The 23,262-nt window shown below is 36.9% G+C and overlaps 1 protein-coding gene across 1 annotated transcript in view; it reads right to left on the bottom strand.

Annotated features, from left to right (window-relative positions):
• MTUS2 (microtubule associated scaffold protein 2) overlaps positions 1-23,262 on the bottom strand; it is a gene marked incomplete at its 5' end in the record, with an annotated part of 205,844 nt that overhangs the window by 34,821 nt on the left and 147,761 nt on the right. The window contains one exon of the mRNA XM_081327497.1: positions 21,273-21,484. Coding sequence (XP_081183623.1) covers positions 21,273-21,484 — 212 coding nt within the window. The remainder of the gene's footprint in view (positions 1-21,272; positions 21,485-23,262) is intronic.

Below are 23,262 nucleotides of genomic sequence, written 5' to 3'. Positions count from 1 at the left end.
TCTTGGAGAAAGCCTAGTCACATTTGGTGGGTGTGGACATGGTGCTTAGTCACTGTTGCTTTTACTCCAAATGTAAGAGTTTAGCTTGGGAGTGGAAGACATATCTGTTCTTAATCTTCTTTCAATAGATTTTTCATCTGTCTTTTCTGGGAAACAATCAACAGTTTTCAATGTTATTGATTTTTAAAATTATTTGCCATTTACCTTTCCAATAAAGTATTTGAAATACTGTCACTTCCACAGAAAGAAGACAGGCACCTCCCTTCTCATAATACCTTCATTTAACTTTACAAGCCCAGATTATCACCAGACTTTTTCTTAAAGTCCACAGTTTGATGCATTCTGCATTAAATCACACATTTTCTTAACATAAATAGCAATATATCTCAAGCTATACTTTAATATCAAGATCAAGAAGAAGATGCTCCAGTTTGTACTCTAATAGGTATTAAGATTATTTCAATTGGTAATATAATTTATAGAACGTTTCTGCCAAGATATTTTATGGTAAGCATATTACAAGTTGTTGCCTAAGTTCCAGAGGCAAATAATCACACATTGTGCATTAGGAACAAACTATTTTTTTTGTCAATACCTTATTTTACAGCTACCAGCGAATACTGTTACAAACTCTGAACTGACATTTAAAATACATTTCGCTATGACATGCAAAATGCCATCCCACCCATATTCCTTTCATCCAATAATAATGCAGCTCCAGAATCTTTGTTAAAAATTAGGTGACCAACAAATACAATGGGAAAACAGCGATGACCAAGGAGAAAGGATACATTTCTCATGCAAGTCAAATAAAGAGAGACAGACAGAGAAGTAAAGGACACAGACACCTACATGTGGAGCAACACGGCAGCATCATCTTTAAATCTGCATTCCACAGGTAGCCTCCACTGATGCAAATTAAAACAACAAATCAAGTCAGTTCTCTGTTCATTGTGTCACCAGTTTGCTATGACTCTACCCCCCCCCCAAAAAAAATCCACAACCAGAAAATTTCAGACTGCAGAGTACAACTGATGCAGGCAAGACACTGCAGTGTGAGGGTGAAGCGGACGGTTTTGTTTGCTTCGCAGCAAATGAGAAGTCAGCACATGAAGGCAGGGATTAACACCCCCCACTCCCGATCCTTCCCACTGCCTCCACCTCCCTTCTAGACAATCAGAGCTCACAACGCAACCTTACCTACCGTAGCTAGAGGAAGAATCAGAGATAACAGGCTAGCAGTCTGTTGTTTGAATTAAGTCAGGAAAAGAAGATGGAAAAGATGGAAAGTACCGTTTTGTCCAGGCACTGGAGGCAGTAATAAAGCTTGCAGCAGCACTGGCCCATTCTGGCAGGCAGGCTGAAAAAACAACCAGCTTCATTCAGACTGTTTAATTCTTAAACCCCAGGAATGTGTTTGTTTGTTTGTTTAAAAAAAAACAACAACGGAAAGGAAAAGATGGACTGCTGGTCACTGACACCAAGTTGTTTCTGTGATTCCTCTGTAGCTACCGGGTTCTCTGCTCATTTAACTTCAGGCACGCTGGAGGATGAAAAGGAGGTGGGGCAAAGCAATGCTGTTCTAGATTCTGTCAGAGGAGAGGCAGAGCGGAGGAGGGACAATGTGCTACTGGATGCCTTCCCACAGAACAAGGCGGATCAATAGAAAGAAACCAACATAATATATGAGCAGTCATTCTCTGAAAGCACCCAGAGGCTCCTCCCTGAAAAGCCAAATAGTCAACACAGTATGCCCAACCCAGCATCTTTGGCATCACTGTGCAACTCATCGTATCCCCAGTTGCCTGCAAAGGTAGAATATAGATAGCTGTGTAAATGGATGTGGATGCAACACAAAATATTAAAAGAGGATATATAAGCAGCGGAGAAAGCATGCACAGACAGCAGATTGTGTAAGTTGTAAGAGTGCATGTATTTCAAGCAACAGAATTCACAAGCTGAACTGCCATTAACCGAACAGAATAACAGAGTTGGAAGGGATCTTGGAGGTCTTGTAGTCCAACCCTCTGCTCAAGCAGGAAACCCTATATCATTTCAGACAAACTTCTGGGGGAGATCCCTGATAGAGCCCCTTGAAATCTAATGCCAAAAGGGACACTACAGAGTAAAACAAAATAGTAATCGCTTGTATAAAGTGGCTTCAGATAGATTAATTTTCTGAACCATTCAAGAATTTCAAACATGTTAATTATCTTTCTACCATGACCAAACAAATGCATGTTTCTTCATTAGAAACATCTTGCATTATTCTCAAGTGAAACTAGTTACATATTCTATGGCAGGGGTGTCAAACTGCCGGCCAACGGGCCGGTTACATCATACGGAGGCCTCGCCCACCCCCAGCTCTGGCAAGGCAAAGAAAGTCGTGATACATCGCAACACGTCATGTGATGCTGCGAGTTTGACACCCGTGTTCTATGGTGCTACAGTTGATAGGCAAGAAGAGATTTCTCATTAGCAAGTGACATAGGGCAATGACAGTGGTGCTGAGAGAGTGAGCATGCATTCTCATGTCTACATAAATCCATTTTTGTGTTTTAACTGTACGTTCTCCAAGTCATGTCTCACTGGCATAACTATTCTCTTTAATTTGATTTTAATTTTAATCTGCATATTTGACACAATAATTGTCAGTTCCAGTGTTTTTTGGAAATACTTTAAATGAGTCAACTAGGACTGCTATTTCTGGAAAATTGTTTTTAGCTACCTTACTCCCTCATTATCTATATCAGTTTTCTCAGCCTTATCAACTTTAAGATGCATGGACTTCAACTCCCAGAATTCTCTAACCAGTGGGTTGGCTGAGCAATTCCAGAAGCTAAAGTCCACAGTTGCCAAAGTTGGGATATGCTTCAGTTTTGGTGGCAATAAGGATTACCACTTTGACAAAATAGAAGGACTCAGTGGCTCCATAGGGTATGGCATTGTTATAAACATGTCTTCTTGGCAGATTTTACCTTACTGGTAAAATCGAAAGTGTGAAACTAAAAGCAATCTACAATGGGGATGGCAGCAGGTGAAGCTCTGCAAGCATGAGGGAAGCCAACCTTAGGAGAAGGAACTCTAAAATATAAAGAGAAGAAGGCAGTGATCATACAAAAGCTATGTATGCAAATCAGTAATAATTAATTAATTAAGAAGTCCAATCAAAGTCCAAACAAAGGAATGGAGTGGCAGCTGTTGCATGAATAAATAATGAATGTATCTATTGACATTCGTAGTTATCCAGGGAAAATCAGTGTTATACAAATGTTTGTAACATGCATATAACATGGAGGAAGAATTCAATGACCCATTGTAAGATATCCTAGAAGCAAAATCAAAAAAGGATGTAATAGTACTAACAGCTGACTGAAATGCAAAAGTTAGAAAAATTAGAGAATCTCATTCATAAAATTGGACTCAGTAAATACAATAATATAAAAGAGAAAATAATTCAATTTTGTAAAGAGAAATACTTATTGCCAAGCAAGATATAGATTCTACAGTATACAAGGGCATCAGTGGGTGGATACTATTTGAATCAAATAGATTGTAAAATAGGAAACAGAAGATGTGGAATTACAGGCAAGTCATTTAAGGCATTTCCAAATAAAGACTTTGAAATTGACAATGAATTATTGTGTCAAATATGTGGATTAAAATTAAAATCAAATTAAAGAGAAAGTTATGTCAGTGAGATATGACTTGGAGAACCTACAGTCAAAACATAAGAGTCACATAAAGGATTAGGAAGTAAAATATAGTGAAAGATCTTGAGGAACTAGGAAGAATTGAGAGAAATCCTAAAAACTGAAGCAGAAAAAAAATCTCAATTTTTCTAAAGGAATAGTTTAAGTGGCCTACAGCACAAACTATTATGATACCCAAGGATAGTTAAAAAGAAAGATGCATGGTGGCTTTCAATATTAAGCAAGAAAGAATAAGAATAAAAAAGATATCTCAATCAGAATGTTATGAAATAGAGAAAATTAACAAAGCAAAGAAAAGGAGATGTCTTTTTAAGATAATCAGAGACATCACAGGGAAATTTGCAGGCAATATTTGTAGATCAAGAAATATGGAACAAGACAATTTTACCTAACGATTGTGTGTATACTTATACTAATGAAAGGAAATGCATAAAAATATCCAGGAGAATGAATTATTCTATGAATTTCTCATGCAAGCAAAATGTCTACAGAGATTCTCAAGCAGATCTTTGACTATGTAAATCATTCCAAAATATGGACTTTATTAAGGATACAGATTATCCTTTTGAATACAAAGCTACCATAAAAGCTATATTAGAAGAAATAGAGTAGTTCAGTATATGGAAAGGAATGACATAAAGAATCACAAAGTCCCATATTTATTTAGCTTACCGGTATATAGTACTTATTTTATTATAATGGCAAGATTCAATGACAGCTGCAATCAAAATTGGAGGCTGAAAGATTAATGATTGAGAGGCAAAGAAGTCTGACAGATGAAAATCAGGAAGATATAGAAGAGATGATCATTATGAAAGTAAAAATTTGAAATCCAGATCAATATTAAATTTAGTGAACTTCCAGTAGAAGACAAAGAAAGATGGCAGATAGTTCTGCTTTCTTGGCCTTAAGAATATGTTCTCAAACTCTGACTTTATTATAATTTTACTGACACCTCTGTGCTTCTCTTAAAATAGAAGTAGTACAATAGATCAATAATTAGAATTACAATGCTATTTATGATATATCATCATTCCCAAGGGATGTTCCATCCCAAATTATTAAGGATGTTGGTAGGCTATGAAGTGATGGCAAAGCATACTTATTACCTGTCAATTATTCCTTACTTATGTAAGAACAAGGAAGTCCTTTGGGTCTTATCCAAAGAAAAGATAGCTGAATGTTGATCTCTCAGCTTTGGTAATTTTCCCTCTCCATCCCTTTGAATACATACTTTCACTATGAGAAGGGTGGATTAATGATATCATCATCATCTTCCTCATCATCACCATCACCATTATCTTCCTCATCACCATCATGGTGTCTGAAAATGAACTATAAAAATAATACTATAACAGATTCACCCATGCCCAATCTGAACTTCAATTAGAGTGGGTAAAAAAAGTAAAGAAATGAGCAAATAATTGCAGAAACAACTCTCTTGCTTTCCATTCCCAGATTTACACTTCCATAACAAGGTTATTGAATGCAATAGGGACAGTTTAAGAGCACAAATCCAGTCAGTAAACTATGTGGTAAAGAGGAGTATTACCAAAATGGTGAAGTACCCAAATAATTGGAAAAAAATGGAACTTAAGCATTCCGGGTTGAGGAAAATGGCAGACTGATGCATAAAGAGCAGACACAATGCTGAAGCAGAGAAATGTGATGAGAAGTCTTGCCCAGACCATTAGAGTCTCTCCAGACAAGGAGAAGTTGAAGAGTTTGCCCATGCTTGCTTTGGAAGGCAGTTCCTCATGAGCAAACCTGTAGGCATGAGTAAAAGCACTAGGATCTATTTAATCTTTCTAGAAGAAAGAATAAGCTCACAGCTTCAGGGCCTGTAAAGTATACTGAGTCTGTCCAAACTCTGCACATTTGGATTATAACTATTTAAAAGCTATAGAGATCTTCAGAGCAGCAGAGTAACTAGACCTCCTGGTGAGTGTCCCTATGACCCAGGATATGAATAAAGAGAAATGGAAAGAAATAGATACAAGGGTTCAATAATAATCTACAGCAAAAAAATCTTGCTAAAAGTTTGGACTATGAAAGTTTAAAATGGATGAAAGGTTTAGCCAAATTTGGATTTGATTTATTTTAATGCACTTTCAAATTAAATGAAACAAATGAATAGCATGTATTTCTGTGGGGAAAAAAGACACTTTGGGTTTTCCAAGTGAAATGATTTGTGGATTTTTCTACACAAAAAGAAAGGGATTTTCATTAAAGTGCATAGATTGAATGGGACTAAAAAGTTCAGAAAAAAGTAAAAAAGAAAGGAAAGACTCAATTTTGGCTGTTTTCCTTTTTGGACAAGAGAATGGGGGAAAGGTAGAGGGGGAGGGAGAGGGAGGGGGGAAGGGAGAGAAGAGGCTATTATCATGAAAGCAGCAAAAGAAAGGAGGAAAGATTACTAACACAGCAAATATCAGGAAAAGTGATTATACGAAAGATGTTACAAATGATGCTTGAGGATTTTATATTATTAAGTCAGAGATAATTTCACTGACTGAATTTGTTAAGGAAGCCCTGGCTGAAAGATTTGCAAATATGGAGGAGAAAAATGAATAAATATTGGAAGAATCTGCAATACGAGTGATTAGAAAATTTAAACAAATCAAGGAGAAATGGAGATACCAGAAAATAAGAGGGAAATAACAACTAGAGAAATAAATGAAGACCTGGATGTGGCATTATGGGAACCAAGTGAGGAAGAAATTAGTTTGAGACCGAGATTAATTTTGGAGCCACGTGAGGGAGGCATTAAGGAGAAGCTCTAGCAGAAACTAGGGAATGGGAGAGGAAAGCATGGGCTCAGAAGCAGGCAGGATGCACAGGACCAATGCAAAATATGAAAAGGTAAACAAAAATGTTTCAAGAGATATACCTGTGCGCTTCATCGGGAAAATGACAAAAGAGCAAGTTAGTTAACAATTCTTCCACACCCAGGTAATTCTGCCCAAAGAAAGTTTTCCTATAAGGGAAAAAATATAAAATGGAAAATTCTTTAACCAGGTAAAAAGTAATAAGGACTTTCACAAAAGACTAAAAAACTTGTATGGACCTTTGGATAAAAATGGTTTAAAATGTCGGGTGATTTTTTATTTAGTTAATTAAAAAGGGTTGAATGTGGGGAGAAGGGGAACATGTATCAAATTTTAAAGGGGGGAAGAGAAAAAAAATAAGCTTGTTTGTAACTGCTGTAAAGAAAGATTAGAATTTGCTTCTTTTTTCTAATATCTTTTTCTTTTTTCTTTTCTGAACTTTTTTCATCTTTTTTCTTCACTTCTTTTACTGTTACTTTTATCCATATAAAAGAATCAATAAGAAATATTAAAAAAGAAAAGAAAAATGGAGCTTCTTATGAGGTAGAGGAGATCTGTGCAATTTAATATTTTCATCCTAGAAAAGAACCAAGCTTCATAGGAGGAGGGCAGCAAGAAAAAAAATCTTCATAGGAACGAGCGAACTACCTCGTATTATTCACTCCCATGAATCCCTTCTCAATTATCCTCCCCACTGTAATTTTTTAAAATTTTCATTTTCTTTTTAAGTTATAAAATTTGACATGTTTAATTTTTTTATAATTATGTTAACTACATAACTGAGACCATTATAGCTTACAACAAGGTTGCGAAACCCATTGTTATGTCACCATAATTAAAGCTGCAGTTTAAAATATTGACTTTGCCGTCATATCATCTGCCATTACCATGCAAATGTTCAGGACTGTATTTTAATGGTATCATTTTTTCATAGACTCCCTGTAGTTTTTCACAAGCATGATGAACCCCAAATCCTTTTATAGCCCCCTTATTACTCTTCATAATAATCGAATTGGCTATACCTCTTTTTCACTGTATTCCCTCATGCTATTAATGAACATATTGACTTGGTCCTTCTCCTATACTCTTCTCCATTAGCTTCAACTTATCTTTCTTACTTAAGATTGCTTTCTGCATAATTCTGATTTCCCACAGCTCATATTTTGTTTTAATATGGTTCATCACCCGGTCATCTGTTGAGATGGGCAGCCATAGAAGTTGATTAAATAAACAAACAAATAAATAAAACAAATACAGTAAAGCAGAACCAACCTCTGGAAGCCATTCTCTCTGTTCTTTCTTCTTTTGATCAGACTTCATAATAACTGAATATTATTACTGGAGGTATGTAACATAAATCATCAATGCCTCTGAAACTTAAAATATCACAATTTGTCTAATCATATTCCATTGCAGCATGGATGGTGTAATGAACTCCTGAGGCAACAGGATAGAAAGTTGGCATTTTTAAATGTACCAACCAAGAAACCTACTCCATTTCCTGCTGGTTAGCTTCTGTTGCTGTTTTTATCTTCTTTAGCCGATGTGTTTCCCTTAATCTTGATATGTATGACAGACAGAACTCTGCAAACCTTTACTGCCATTCCGAAAATTAAAGAGTCAAAATATAAATGATGGAATAAGCTCTATAGTACCATTCTCTGAGGTATAGTGTACAAGCACATGGTTACATGATTCAGTTCTCCTTGCCCTTAGGGAATTAATTTTTATATTCATGCTTCCTGTTGCATCATACAATCTATCTAACATTTGTTGCAAATCATTTGGATTCTCAGTCTTCAGCATGGCATGAAACATAGTTCACATGAACTTTAACATCACGATTATATCTTTTAATATCACCTCTAGAATCACCACAAGTATCCCTTATACGTTTAGCCATGAATAAGTTGATCAACCAAAAGGGGTATGTGGTTTGTGTTTTTCTAAATTATTTGTTGCAGACTCCATTGATTCTCATAACTTAAACCCACCACATGCAAATTATTCCATAATTCAGACTGCTTTACTTTATTATATTCTTTCTTTAAATAAGCAAATATGCAGGAAGCCTTGTTTCTCATAGTGATTGTTTTTCTTAAAGATCTATTGAAAAATCAAAATCTGGTCTGCATCCTCCATGTCTGGCTTATCAGCATATTGAACTTCCCAGATTTTGTTTACTGTCATCTCTTGTGACAATCAAGGATTGTTGATATGGCCAATTGTAATTAAGAAAGAATGTGTTATCTTTACTCATAGTTGGCTTAGTGTAGACATGACCCTTAACCCACAAGGAGAATTTTATATCAAAGAGTGAAGAAGAAGAATGAGTGTCTATTCTCAAAGCTGGATACTGATAAGAAAGTTGTAGTTTACAGAGCCTTATTTGTACCAATAATCATTTTCTCTTCAGTCTTTTGAGTAACTTTCCTCAGTCTGGTGTGCTTCTGTGGTTCTTGACCCCAACTACAGTGATTGCCAGCCATTGTGGCCAAAGGCTATGCTGGTTTAGGAGGACAAGATTTGTTTAAAACACCTCAGTCATGGAATGGGTCATCTCACCACGGCCAACTCGCCAAGGCCAACTTGCCATGAGACAACGCACCATGTGACAGTTTTAACAAATATAAAAGTTAAATTAATTTTGATGGAACTGTGGCCAATAATAATAAAATAAAACATTCAATGCATAAATATAAAAATTACAATAATTTTGACAAAAACATGATCATCAATGATAAAAGTAACTGAATGAAATGATCAATACGGCATTGAATTGTCCCATGACAAGTTGTCCTGTGGCGAGCTGTCTTGCAACGAGTTGTCCTGAGGTGTGTTGGCCGTGGCGGGTTGTCCTACACCCAATCAATCACATCAGTTGAAGACCAGTATGCAAAAAAGCTATTCAAAACAAACAATTCTGATTTCCTATGACAGATCAATAGTATGATCTGGTAAAGAGTTTGAATTTAATACAGAGGTGATGAAAAATAGGCTGTAGCCCTGAAGGTTTGTGAGAGAGAAAAAACCAGACACAAGTGAAACACCCTTTCTTTCTTTCTTTTTCTTTCTTTCTTTCTTTCTTTCTTTCTTTCTTTCTTTCTTTCTTTCTTTCTTTCTTTCTTTCTTTCTTTCTTTCTTTCTTTCTCTCTCTCTCTCTCTCTCTCTCTCTCTCTTTCTTTCTTTCTTTCTTTCTTTCTTTCTTTCTCTCTCTCTCTTCACCTTCCTCTTTCCCTCCCCCCATTCCTCAGGCTGCAGGGAAAGGAGAAAAAGCTGTCACTTGAAATTTGAACTGATCTCTTGCAGAATAGTTTTGAACGGGAAGCATGAAAAGCTAATTTTCATGCTAGTTGCCTCAGGCAACTCTAGAGCAATAGTTTCCCACTCCTGGTTTAAGGTATATTAGCAATGAACTGAGAAATCTTTTTTTTTGATCTGACCTGAAACACTTGATAGTTTAGGTCAGTGTTTCTGAACCTTAGCCACTTTAAACTCTGTGGACTTCAACTCCGAAAATTTTCTTCCCGGCATACTAGAAATATGCTGTGAGTTAGTCCACACATTTTAGAATAAAAGGCTTTAGAAAAACTGATTTGGATATGTTGGGTAAATTGTAGCCTCCTCCTTAAGGAGATAACATTACATAATTTTTAAAAAAATAATGACTTCTGTATGAATATTCTAAAATGCCCAATAGAACTGACTCATTCAGATTATGGAAGTGAAGTGTGTGCTATTGAACGCAGTGGAATTTATTTCCAAAGAAGTGGGTAAAGGCTTATACTATTATTTATTGAATTCCATGTGCATTTACAGTATAGCAGTATGTAAACCAGAAAACCCCTTTTTGCTCAGGATAATTCTCAGGCGCTTGAATGACTCAGCTGTAGCTGGGTCAATCCTTTCTTAAGCAGCAGAAATATGCATAATCAGCTTTGGTTTTCTGATCACACATATGCATAAAAGCAACTATTGAACTCAATAATCTGCGAGTATTTTGTACACAGAAATACATCACTTGGATGCCACTTGTTCCATTGGCTTATTCAAAAACACAAACACCTTTTCTCCTATACAGTCCACATCGTTCAAGGACATTTGCAAATGAAATAATCATAGGATTGTTGTCAATCACAAGAGTTGCAGTCTGTAGTCCAATGTAATTGCTTTTTCCTCCTTTCCTTTCCTTTCCTTTCCTTTCCTTTCCTTTCCTTTCCTTTCCTTTCCTTTCCTTTCCTTTCCTTTCCTTTCCTTTCCTTTCCTTTCCTTATTTCCTTTTTTCCTGTGGCCCTCAGAGATACTTTCCGTCACAGTTACTAGGAAATTACACCACAACCGGAGGTGGGAAATTCACTCACTCACACACACACACACACACACACACACACACACACACAGACACACACACACACACACACACACACACAAATTAAGGCAGCATCAAGTCTTCTAACAAAGAAAAATGAAGTCTTCCTGACATAACCCACCTATGGTCCCATGCATCCCACATGCTTGACCTATCCTTTCTATTATTTTGCCATCATCTTTTGTGCACCAACCTTTATTCTACTAAAAAAGTGTTACCTACAACACTCACAAGATTTAAAGGCTTTCTAGGGGTTGGAAATAGAGGCAACATGCCTTCACTTCATTATCAGAAGGTTGTTGGCAAGAATTGACCAGCTCCTATGTCTCAGATTTCTGTTTGATGGTGCATGGTCTACTATCTTGAAGATGAAGACCATATTTGGTTTCAGCTGGTTGCTGTTTATGAAGGATGGAAAGGAGTTGTATTTTGTTTTGTTTTTATGATTCCTTTTCCTGCTAAGTTTTTATATCTCCTTTTGGGTTGAGAATTTGATTGACTTCTTTGCTAATTGTTCATCTTTTATAATGAATTTTGCAAAACAACCATAGCGGGTGAGGAAAATGTGCTGAAAATCCAAAAACAAGATGTTTGATGTTTTGGGGAGATCAGATGTTTGCAAATTTGCAGAAGTGTTATTGATTTCCAGGATTATCAATGCAAAGTATAAAAATGTAATTTTACGAGACTAATTTAGGAAACCTCCACACTTTCATCTCTGCTCGACAGATATAATTGAGGCTAGAGCACAGGTCTGCAACCCGCGGCTCCGGAGCCGCATGCGGCTCTTTCAGCCATCTCTTGTGGCTCCCAGTCCTCTGACATGTGCAGTCCAAAAAAAAAGTGGGACTAAAAAAGTTCAACCAATCAATTCAAATATGCAGGGTAGGTGCATATCTCGCCTTGGCTTCACTCTTCAGTCAAACCCTGTTCTGCACATGCGCGCATGTACGCCCATGCGCACACATTTTTTGCGGCTCCCAGTTTTTCCTTTTGTGAGGGAACCGGTTCCGAGTGGCTCTTTCACTGTTTCAGGTTGCTGACCCCTGGGCTAGAGTGTTTTCATACTAAGAGGGGACTATTCAAACTTCTCTTTCATATAGATTAAAAGTAACCTCTTCAGAGTGATCTTAGTCGAAAAGGTATAAAATGCACTGTAGTCTATTTATTGTAATGAAATCCATTTCTCTCCCGTTTTTCTCACCTCAGTTTGTTACAAGACAATGTTAGGTTTCTTTAATTTTTGAAACTAAATGACTAACAATTCTGAAGTTTTTATTGTTACTATTGCCAAGAAATCCTATGTTGCTTTTAAATTGCAATTGTTACCTCTACTTTTTTCCTTGTTCTTTTTTTTTAAATTCTACACTGAAAAGCTATTATATTAAAATATGATATTGAAATATGGACCATGTGAACAATCTTTAGAAATTAAATGTCATAACTGACACTACTACAAGGGCCATTCTTTCAGTTGGATAATATGACCTCAGATTCTAATTTAGAGTTATGAAAGATTTATGATCATAATGCTGGCAATAAAATGAACTTTAAAAAAACAACAACGTTTTCTTCACATCTTGAGATATCCCTCCAATCTTTCTGAAGTAAACTTTTCACCTTGAGCAAGGGCAAAACAAAATGTCGAGGCAGTTAAGTACTTCAACATAGGAAGAGGCAGACAGCTAACAGATCAGCAGAATTTAGCAAAAATACAAAGTGAGTTGCAGCTTTTCATAGTTTTATGTGAAAATAAGTGAAACAGGTCCAGTGGCTCTGATGTCTCTTTATAGACAACTATTTGCTTTTAGTTGGCTTTCTTTCAGTATGTGTACAAGATATTAATATTACACAGACATTCTGTGGCTCCAGAATCCTCTGTCTCTCTAATGCTGATATCACTTTAGGAATTAGAGAAGGAGCCTATAACAATAATAGTAAGCAAATATCCTCTTCTCTTCTCTTCTCTTCTCTTCTCTTCTCTTCTCTTCTCCTCTCCTCTCCTCTCCTCTCCTCTCCTCTCCTCTCCTCTCCTCTCCTCTCCTCTCCTCCCTTCCCTTCCCTTCCCTTTCCTTTCCCTTCTCTCATTAGCTGGACAGCTCTGTCAGGCAGCATCATTTGATGGATGCTTATCTTGTATGAAAACAATGTGACAATGTACTAATCATTTTCATTTTCACACTGTTGACTTGTCACATCTTGGATTAGAAAAACTCTGGAAAATTATATTGTTTGTGTATTATTCTGCAATATGTATAGTAAATATTGTATGCTAATATTCATGGTTATTCAGGGTTAATACCCAGATTCTTTCAGTTAAGTGTCTGTGTTTCTTAGTTACATGCTGCTTGATTAGCCACTAGTATAATGAAATAATATAAAATATACTGTGTTTCCTGCTGTTTCCTCTCTCCAATCCATTACTATGTTTCCCTTGGGTTCTGGTATCATAATAAAATGCTGATATGCACAAAACAAATGGCATTATCTAATATTAACAATCTAAAATAATGTCATTCTTTGCACTCTGCAACTGTGGAATTTTGTTATTGGCAGAAATATTTTTAAAAGTCACTAAAAGCTTTGCAATAGCTGAAAGTACATCAGACAAATATTTCTGTCCATGGGCAACCATAGACTCTAGGTGAAAGTGAGGCACTGAAGTTGTTAGAAATTTTGGTCATGGAACAGAGTTAGAATTCAGGTAGCCTCAAGTTATTGCTACTTTCATAACAGAAAGTGGAAATATATGAGGAATGAAATGTAGTCTCTAAATCTTGTAAATACTCATTTTTCTAAAACTCGTATGAAAGTTCAATAGAATTTACTTCCAAGAAAAAAAACTAGGCTGTTAATGAATTACACAATAGAAATCTTTTATGTAAATTTTAATTAATGCGTTCAAAATAATGCCTACTGGATTTCATCTCTCAAAACTTTATTCAAGTGACCACATTAGAAATAAAAAAAAACTTCCAAATGAGGTAGGTATTTAATTAATATTAAAAAGTTTCTTTTAATGAAATAATGAAATTTCACCCTCATAATAAACTTTCACCCTCATAATGAAATTTGCTGTTAAGAAGTTTTAAAGCTAAGGCCATATTACATGAACCAAAATCATGAAACCATAGCAGCTTTGCTATCAAACATACAATAGTGCTGTGTGGAGACCATATCAGCCATACTTCAAGGTGCTGCGCTATATGTATCTGTTCAACTATCTTTCATCCAGTTGTCTATAGAGAAGCACTTTCTGCCATTTTTTTCTTTGTTGATCTGAACTAAACTTGCAGCAATAACCTACAATTTTAAAAAGTTGGGTGGACAGAAAATCCAACGCACTAGCCTGGTTTCTTTGTGGAAGTTTCCTCCGGGTTACCCATCATCAGATCCAGAGAGAAAAATATATAGCTGATCTAAAGACAAAACTGTCTCAGTCTGACTGATATTCCCCAACCTCCATCAGAAAAAATTGGTTAAGACTGTGAAATGTGAAACATTCAGAAGAGAAAATTGAATGGTGACTGGTATTGAAGATAACTGAACCAAAAGACAAATGAAGCAGGGACTGGATGAATGGGAGCTACTATAATCACTGGTGCTGAAGGAATCAAAACCATAGGTAAAAATAACTCTACAGCAGACATGTCAAACACAAGGCCCGGGGGCCGGATCCGGCCCACAACGTGGTTTCATCCGGCCTGCGAAGCCATCCTGGAAACAGTGAGGGAATGGCCCCCACTGCCTTGGCCCTGGCCCAGAGACCCTCCTTCTGCCAGAGACCCTCAGATCTGTCCCACTCCTGCCCAGGCCCCCATAGGCACCCTTGATGAGAACGATGTAGAGCTGGCCACGCCCACCCAGTAGGCCATACGCATTCTAGCCACGCCCACCCAGTAGGCCACGCCCACCCAGGCCATACCCACCCGGCCCCCTGAGGGCAACCGCAATGCTGATGCGGCCCTCAATGAAATTGAGTTTGACACCCCTGCTCTACAGCATACAAAGTTACCCCCCCCCAAAGGCCACTCATTTAATTCAACATATTGTAGACCATGCTGGAGCTAGTGGATCTAGAAATCTCAAGGCATTGGAGATTTGGTGTACTGAATCCCCAAAAATCCAGGGTCCCTCTGAAGTATATAAAGTGAAAAGTACGAAGGAAGAGGTGGATGTAGTGGAAGGCCCAAGATGCATTTAAACGAAGACTCTGAGTGTATAATAAAATATGTATTCCTTTTATTGTAAAGCAAACAGGATCTGTTGATTTGATTTCTGAGGTTTAGGATCAGTTTTACCTGTATGCCAATTCTTTTCCTGTCTTAAGTCAGCCGTGCATATTTTGGCTGCTTGCATCATTTCAACTTCCCCTTCCTTGCATTTCAACTTTACATTTCTTGCATTCATTCTATTGGCTTGTTGGCTGTAATCAGCCATTTGTATCCCTCACTGCAGGCTATTCTTGAACTCCCTTGGCTGGTATCTGCTGTTTTAGAATGTCCCCACTGAATAGCACAATTTTATTTGTTTTGCGGCAGAACCTTTTTAGACATGGGGCTATACAGGTTCACATTTTGAGTGGGAGATGTCTCTTCTACTCTGGGGACGTCATCCAGCAGGGTTCTTCCTGATGCACATTGTCTCTTGGCTCTAAGAACATAGCTCAAATTTTAACGTTTCATCAATAAATAATAAACTTGATGTATGTTACATGTATGTATTTATATCACCCAGAGTCACCTTATCAGGGACATGGGCAGCATGAAAATTTAAACAAATAAATAAATATTTCATATATTTACAGTATATTAATATTTATTTGATATATTTATATTTGCCTTTTATGCCAAAGCATCTCATAGCGGTTTACAATAAAACAACATTAAAATCCTAATTAAAATGTACTTTAAAATAGCGTAAGACAACCTACAGTAAGAAGCTAAAACATACACACTGAAAAGGCTAGAGGTGTTGGAAATATTCCTCCAGTATTTATTCTGGGGTGAGAACTGGTTGAAAAAGGTGAGCTGGCTAAAAAGGTGGGAAAGGGAATTTATTTTTTACAAACAGCCGCTAGAGGGCACTCATCCCCTCTCAGCATACATAATAAGATTGCTTTAATGACCAGCTATGTCTCTAAAAGTGAAGGGGACAGATATTTGTACCCGTATACATTATTGGGAGCAATTAAGGACAAATGTATATAATATAAACACCTACATTTTGAAACTGAGATCTCTGGCTAAAGAACATAGGCAGTAGGAAGAGCTGCATTACCATTTTACTGCAATGTGGAATGAGTTGAAAAGAAGTAACCGGAGAGAATTCCAATCATCAGGTGCCATCTCACTGGAACATCTTGACTGACTAGCTTTGGAAGACAGGCATCTTAAGGTGACAGTGAAACCGAATCCCCAGGAGCAAAGTGAGTTTTCTACCAGGGCTTTGCATATTTGTATGATACATCCTTCAGAGAGCTGCTCTGCCATGTATAACATGACTAGATATAATATAACATCAGACTGGAATAGAATTGTAAAGCAGGCAACCTCCAATTCCCGTCTCCCATAATTAAATTAAGCAATTCTGTCTGTTACTCTGTAGAATAAATTGAATTTGAAAATAGGCTAGTAAGTAATTATGCTTCTCATAATATCACGTGGATTTATCTGTGGTGCAAGAAACAAACTCAGTCAAATAACTTGGGTGTTTATGCATGTTTATTTGGGCCTTATAGCCGAAGTGAGAACCTTGGAATATCTTGAAAATGAATTGCAGCCCAGTGGACTTAAGTCAAGATGAATATGTTCTTTGTAGCATATTTCAAACAAGCATATAACATTATATTTTGTACCAGTTGAAATCTCTAAATATTTTTGGAAAATGCTACTGCAGTAGCAACAAGCACTAATTAGGCTATGAATTACTTCCAACTTCCCCAGGAAAGAGCAGGATTGGTCCTTCAGCCAAAACTGGGCTAGAACATTCCTTGCCTAGCAATCTAACATCATACAGTGAATCACCTCTTTCTGAGCAAACATTTTATTGCATCCTGTGCAGAGTTACACTTGTGAGATGGGTGGTTACATAATTTTGATAAATAAGGGCAACTTAAGCCAGAACATTTTGTACTTTCAGTACCAGGTCCAGGCAATCATTTAAAACAGTCACAATGTCAAGTAAGAAAGGCATAATGGAATTAATTATTGTCAGTACGTCACCAAGACATTTGTCAAGACAGCCAAAGCACAGAATGTTATTAATATCAAAATATGCTTTTTAGGCATGTTCAAAACAAAAGAAACAGGCAATGCTAAGTATATCAGATGCTCAGTAAGATGGGAAAATGCTAACAAGTAATGAAGAAAATACACAGCAATTCCGCTCCTATTTTGGATGCACCTTTTCCCACAAGAAGATACGAGTTCCATATGCAGAAGATATTTAAGAAAAGGATAAAGTTTTGTCCGCAATTGTTTTTACTGGGTATAATTACTGATACTACTGTTGTGGACACTAAGTTGATGTTGAACTTAATTACGGCAGCAAGACTTTTAGTAGGTCAATATTGGAAAAAGGAGGAACTGCCGACTATAGAAGAATGGACTTTAAAAGTTTCTGACCTGGCGGAAATGGCAAAGATATCGGCGTACTTGAAAGATCATTCGCAACAACGTTATATTACGGAGTGGAAAAAATGAAACTCTTTCTGAAGACTGAAGAAAAAATAAATAAAATGGCCAACAATCAATTGATTCAAAAAGGGGAGAGAAAGAGGCTTAAGTTTAGAATCAGTCCAAGTTTATCCACTGCACAATGAAGGCCTTTTCACTGAAGATTATGGACTGTAATGATTACTGTGGTAGATATTTTTTTCAATTTCCAATCCAGTTTGAGAAAGAATCTTACTCAGTTACTTTCTTTGTCTAAACTCTAAAGTAAAAGTAGAACCTGGGTTTGCTTGCTTCTTTTCTGGCACCTTAATCACTAGAATCATACACACACACACACACACACACACAAACGTGGATATACATGGTACACAAACACACAAATTTATACATACATACATCTAGCAAGCAGATGTGATGTATATGTCTTGTTACTTGTCTATAATGAATCAACCCATCCAGGACATTTTGCTACTATATAGTTCCTAAATGAGGAAATGATTTTTCCTGGAAGAGTAGAGTTTTATAGGCAGGCCTGGCCTGACAGTTGATGAAGTTTTATGCCTTGAGTTCGCTAAAGTATCTGACAAAATACTCAAGGCGTTCTTAATAGTGTGGTTAACAAAATGAGGTTGATGACTTATCAGTTAAATGAATACACATAACTGGCTTGAAAATCACATTCAAAGCTAGAAACGATTCCTCAACAAATTGGTATGTCAGGAAATTCAGTTCTGAATTTTAAAGTAGACTTTTACTGTTTTATTAATGGCATGGATGAGAGATGGCAGAAATGCTTATCAAATCTTTAGATGATGGCAAAGTAGATAACATAGTTAATGTCCCATAAGATAGAAGTAGCATTGAAAACACTTTCGATAGGTCTCAAAAATTGACTGAATAACAGAATGAAATTTAACAAAAGAAAACGCAAAGTTAAGTACCTAGGCAACAAAAATTCAACGCTATAGTTATAGTTTGAGATGGCAATAGAAAATTGAGAAAGATTGTGCAGCAGTTTTTGATTAGAAGATAATGATGAGTCAGAAATGTGAAATGGCTACAAAAATGTATGTCCCCTTTTGAAGAGGTCATCCCTGGATCCAAGGATTTTGAGTAGCCACGGTTCTATTCTCCAATCTTCCTTTTCTAGGAAGAAACTATTGTCAAGAAAAGAGGCAGAGCAGTGTTCCAGAGACCCCCTTATCACAAATTGGTGATCCAGTAGAACCAGATAAATCTCACATATGTTGCCTCGCAAAGTTCCTACCATTACTGCATATATATATATATATATATATATATATATATATATATATATATATATATATATATATATATATATATATATATATATGACTACAGCCTGTTGATGGCCTTGGGTTAGGCTGAAACAGGAAATAAGATTTGGCCCGTGTTTGGGGCCTAGCAAGGTATTCTAAATACTTAACAAACACTTTATATATATATACATATATCAGAAGGTCAGCAGTTTGGCGGGTCGAATCCCGAGTGCCGCGTAACAGAGTGAGAGCCTGTTATTTGTCCCAGCTTCTGCCAACCTAGCAGTTCGAAAGCACGTAAAAATGCAAGTAGAAAAATAGGGACCACTACGGTGGGAAGGTAACAGCGTTCCGTGCGCCTTTGGCGTCTAGTCATGCCGGCCACATGACCACAGAGATATCTTTGGACAAGCGCTGGCTCTTCGGCTTTGAAACGGAGATGAGCACCGGCCCCTAGAGTTGGAAATGACTAGCACGCATGTGTGGGGGAACCTTTACCTTTACATATGTGTGTGTGTGTGTGTGTGTGTGTGTGTATCCATCCAACATTTATATGTGATTTAAATAGTTTGATTATTCACAGCATACTGCATCATGACACAAGGAACAGAGTATCTGACATTAAAAATATAAGTTGTATATAAAAAATATACTGGGGCCCTTATAATTTTAGAAAGCAAGTGCTGGATAATTATGTGAATTAAAAAATACCTTGTGGTACAAATGTACAGAAAATTATAAATTATAATTATGAGACTTTAAAAACAAACAAACAACACAAAATATCTGACTCCAACCAGGTAAATTCTGCCTGACCCATCATCCTTAATAACTACTTTCCTCACAGGAGGTGGCACTGATATCTGCAGGATCCTTCTTCATGTTAATATATCAATAACAATAAAAACAATCATAACTGCAACAAAACATTATAAAGCTTAAATTTTATTGCCCAATTTACCCCAGTCAAAAGGACAAGTTAAAAACACATTGAGTACCTGAAAGGCATCCTTTGCTTACCTACCATGTAATTTAAGTCCACTACCAATAGATGTCAGTATTATCACATCTAACATATAGATTTCACAATGAGTTTAAGTGTGCTGTTTGACAACCAGCCACAATATTTCTTCACTGATTCTCAAAATAATATTTTTATTAAAATATTTCCTGCCACTCGAAATGAGTATATTGTAATGTTTAGAAATTCTTGCAATTCTGCTTATTGTTATGTCTAGCATGTGCAGCACCAAGGCCAGAGCACTCAGAAAGTTCTGCATTTCCATTCTCTTCCAATAGAGGAGTGTGTGTGTGTGTGTGTGTGTGTGTGTGTGTGTCTGTCTGTCTGTCTGTCTGTCTGTCTCTCTGTGTGTGTGTTTTGCGTGTGTGTGTGTGTGTGTGTGTGTATGTGCCTCTATGTGTGCGTGTGTGTGTGTGTGTATGTGTGTGTGTGTGTGTGAGAGAGAGAGAGAGAAAGAGAGAAAGAGAAAGATAGAAAGAAAGAAAAAGGAAGGAAGGAAGGAAGGAAGGAAGGAAGGAAGGAAGGAAGGAAGGAAGGAAGGAAGGAAGGAAGGAAGGAAGGAAGGAAGGAAGGAAGGAAGGAAGGAAGGAAGGAAGGAAGAAAGAAAGAAAGAAAGAAAGAAAGAAAGAAAGAAAGAAAGAAAGAAAGAAAGAAAGAAAGAAAGAAAGAAAATACACACATACACACCACAGTAATTCATTTAAAAAACTTCTTCTGGGATAATATTAAACAGCATTTTCAGTACCATTTTAAACATTGACTCTCTTTTTTGTTAGAAGGTTGAAACGCACTATTAGATTAATGGAGAATATGCACAACAGTGCACATTCATATAATACTGAGAAGAAAGTGCCTATCATCCAAATAAGCACAGTTTTGTATGTATCCAGACAAATGAAGTCCAGGATTATTTAGAATGTCCATGTACGAATAGAATATTCTGCAACTAACATTATTTTCACATGGACAAGGCAGGTTTGGCAGCTAGTAGATGCCTATCTTCAATGATACTCAATTCTGATATCCTAATATTATTATATCAGCTAATGGCAATACAAATTAAAGACACAGCTATTAAGACATTGCTGAGGACTTCGGTCATGGTCTTTTTAGTTTCCAGAGAAATTCTGTTGAGATCTGTACTTTTTGGGTATGCATCCAATATACCCTGGATTATGTACACATTCTGGTCTAAACACTAATGACAGAGGGCTTGTTGTCACATTCAGAATTGTTTCTTCTAAACTGATTCTCCGTACCTTTTCACCTCTCCTAATAACCACTGATGTAGACCAAATCACATTAATATTAATCACATTAATATTACCTGTGATTTCTCAAAAAAGTGGCTGATAATGTAGGGAAGCCATTTGTTGCTACTTACCTTCTGAAAGAAAAACTGTGTCGTTACAACAAAGACATCAAAGCCACATCTGGTTCTCTTAAGTTCTTCTTGGACACAGTTGAGTTTTCTGACTAGTTCATCACATCTGTCCTTCATTTGCTGGATGAACTGCCGTTCAGGCTCTCGTGTCTGCAAATCTGGCTTTGCAGAAAATCCATTTCTTGGAACAGAAGACTTTTGTTTAGGATGTCCTGCAAGAAGCAATAAATATCCAACACTGTAATATGTTGTTCTGTATGTAAGAATGTAGCTATTCACAGTCACTAGGTGGCTGAGCTGAAAATAAATCTATCTTTTACGGCAGCCACAAATTAAGAAGGGACTGGTAGCATCTTTTCACATAATGAATTTTATTGAAGGACATAAACATCCGCAAACCTGCAATTGTTCAATGTGCAATAGTTAAGCTGTTCTGTCTGATATTTTTCTTTCTTAAACAAGAAAAATATCACTGTGAAGAAGAGTTTTGTGTTGACATGCTTCACACTTTTTTTTATTATAAAGGAATAGTTATTACCCATGCATTGGTAGCAGTCTCTGATGCTGCTGTTGCAAAACTTGCCAAGAAAGAGAGATACTGTAGCAACAGCCTTGGACAAAGTACTTGTAATCCTCGACTTACAACTGTCCGTTAAGTGACTGTTCAAACTGACAATAGAACTGAAAAAAACTGACTTGTGACCGGTTTTCACACTTATGACCATTGCAGAATCCCCACGGTCACATGAACAAAATTGAAATGCTTGGCCACTGACTCGTATTTAAGACGGTTGCAATGTCCTGGGGTCATGTGATGAACTTTTGCGACCTTCTGACAAGCAAAGTCAATGGGGAAACCAGATTCACTTAACAACTGTGTTACTAACTTAATCACCTGCAGTGATTCACTTAACAACTGTGGCAAGAAAGGCAGTAAAATAGGGCAAAACTGACTTAGCAACCATCTTGCTTAGCAACATGAATTTTGGGGTCAATTGTGGTCGTATGTTGAGATTTGGATAGCTCTCATCATCATTGTCTTGCAAATTTCTACGATTCAAGTGCAGTTTTCAATCTTTTTCATAACTCTTGTATTAAGCTTCTATAAGAACAGTCACACAAAACTCTACAGTAGAAGTCCCAAGAGTGCTTTTTCCGGCCCCCCCCCTTTTAAAGGCAACTGGACTTTCTTTTCTTTTCTTTCTTTCTTTCTTTGAAGATGTTTTGCTTCTCATCCAAGAAGCTTCTTCAGTTCTGACTGAATGGTGGTGGAGGGGGAGAATGGAAGGATTTCATGGTAATAGGTGTATGGGGGAAATACGATGGAATTTGGTGGGAATGAAGGAATGGTGGTGGGGAACGGAAGAAATCCTTCCATTCCCCACCATTCAGTCAGACCTGAAAAGGCTTCTTGGGTGAGAAGCGAAATGTCTTCAAGGGAAAAACAAAATCCAGTTATCTTTTGAAAAAAACAACACACACCTTTGGGACCACCGTGACCTGGTTGACTGAGAATCTCCATAGACATCCACGCTAGAAGCTTCTTTACAATCTCTTGAGCCACGCTGCTCACTTTCAGCCTCTCTTCTTACTCACATTTTAGATACACAGTTTGCATTGCGCAAAAAAGCGCTTCTTTTTCTCCTCCATGAATATCAGGAGACAGAGATAAAAGAGAACAAACTAGGCAAAGGAGTACATACAAAGATTACATTGAAATCTATTTTATTAAAGTGCAGTGCAGCTATTGAAGTTAAAATGCTAATGGAGCAGCTATCTTTAGTTTTGTTTATACTGATTTATTTCACACATCCCGCTAATCAGGGAACCTTCTAGGTTCCTTCACCACAGGTGCCCTGTTTTTTAAGCTGGTTGTGTCACTGAGAATTTAGCATTCCTAAAAATAAAGTTCAACCAGAATTCAATGTTGTTGCAGTGTGGATGTCTATATTCCTTCCCGCTATTTTCCCTCCCTCCTGCTGTCCTTTAA

Source organism: Vipera berus (genome assembly GCF_964194415.1).
Source record: "Vipera berus genome assembly, chromosome: 4".
In the NCBI taxonomy this organism is placed as follows: Eukaryota; Metazoa; Chordata; class Lepidosauria; order Squamata; family Viperidae; genus Vipera; species Vipera berus.
The sequence above is the reverse complement of the archived record's forward strand: the minus strand, read 5'-3'. Positions and strand labels throughout refer to the sequence as shown.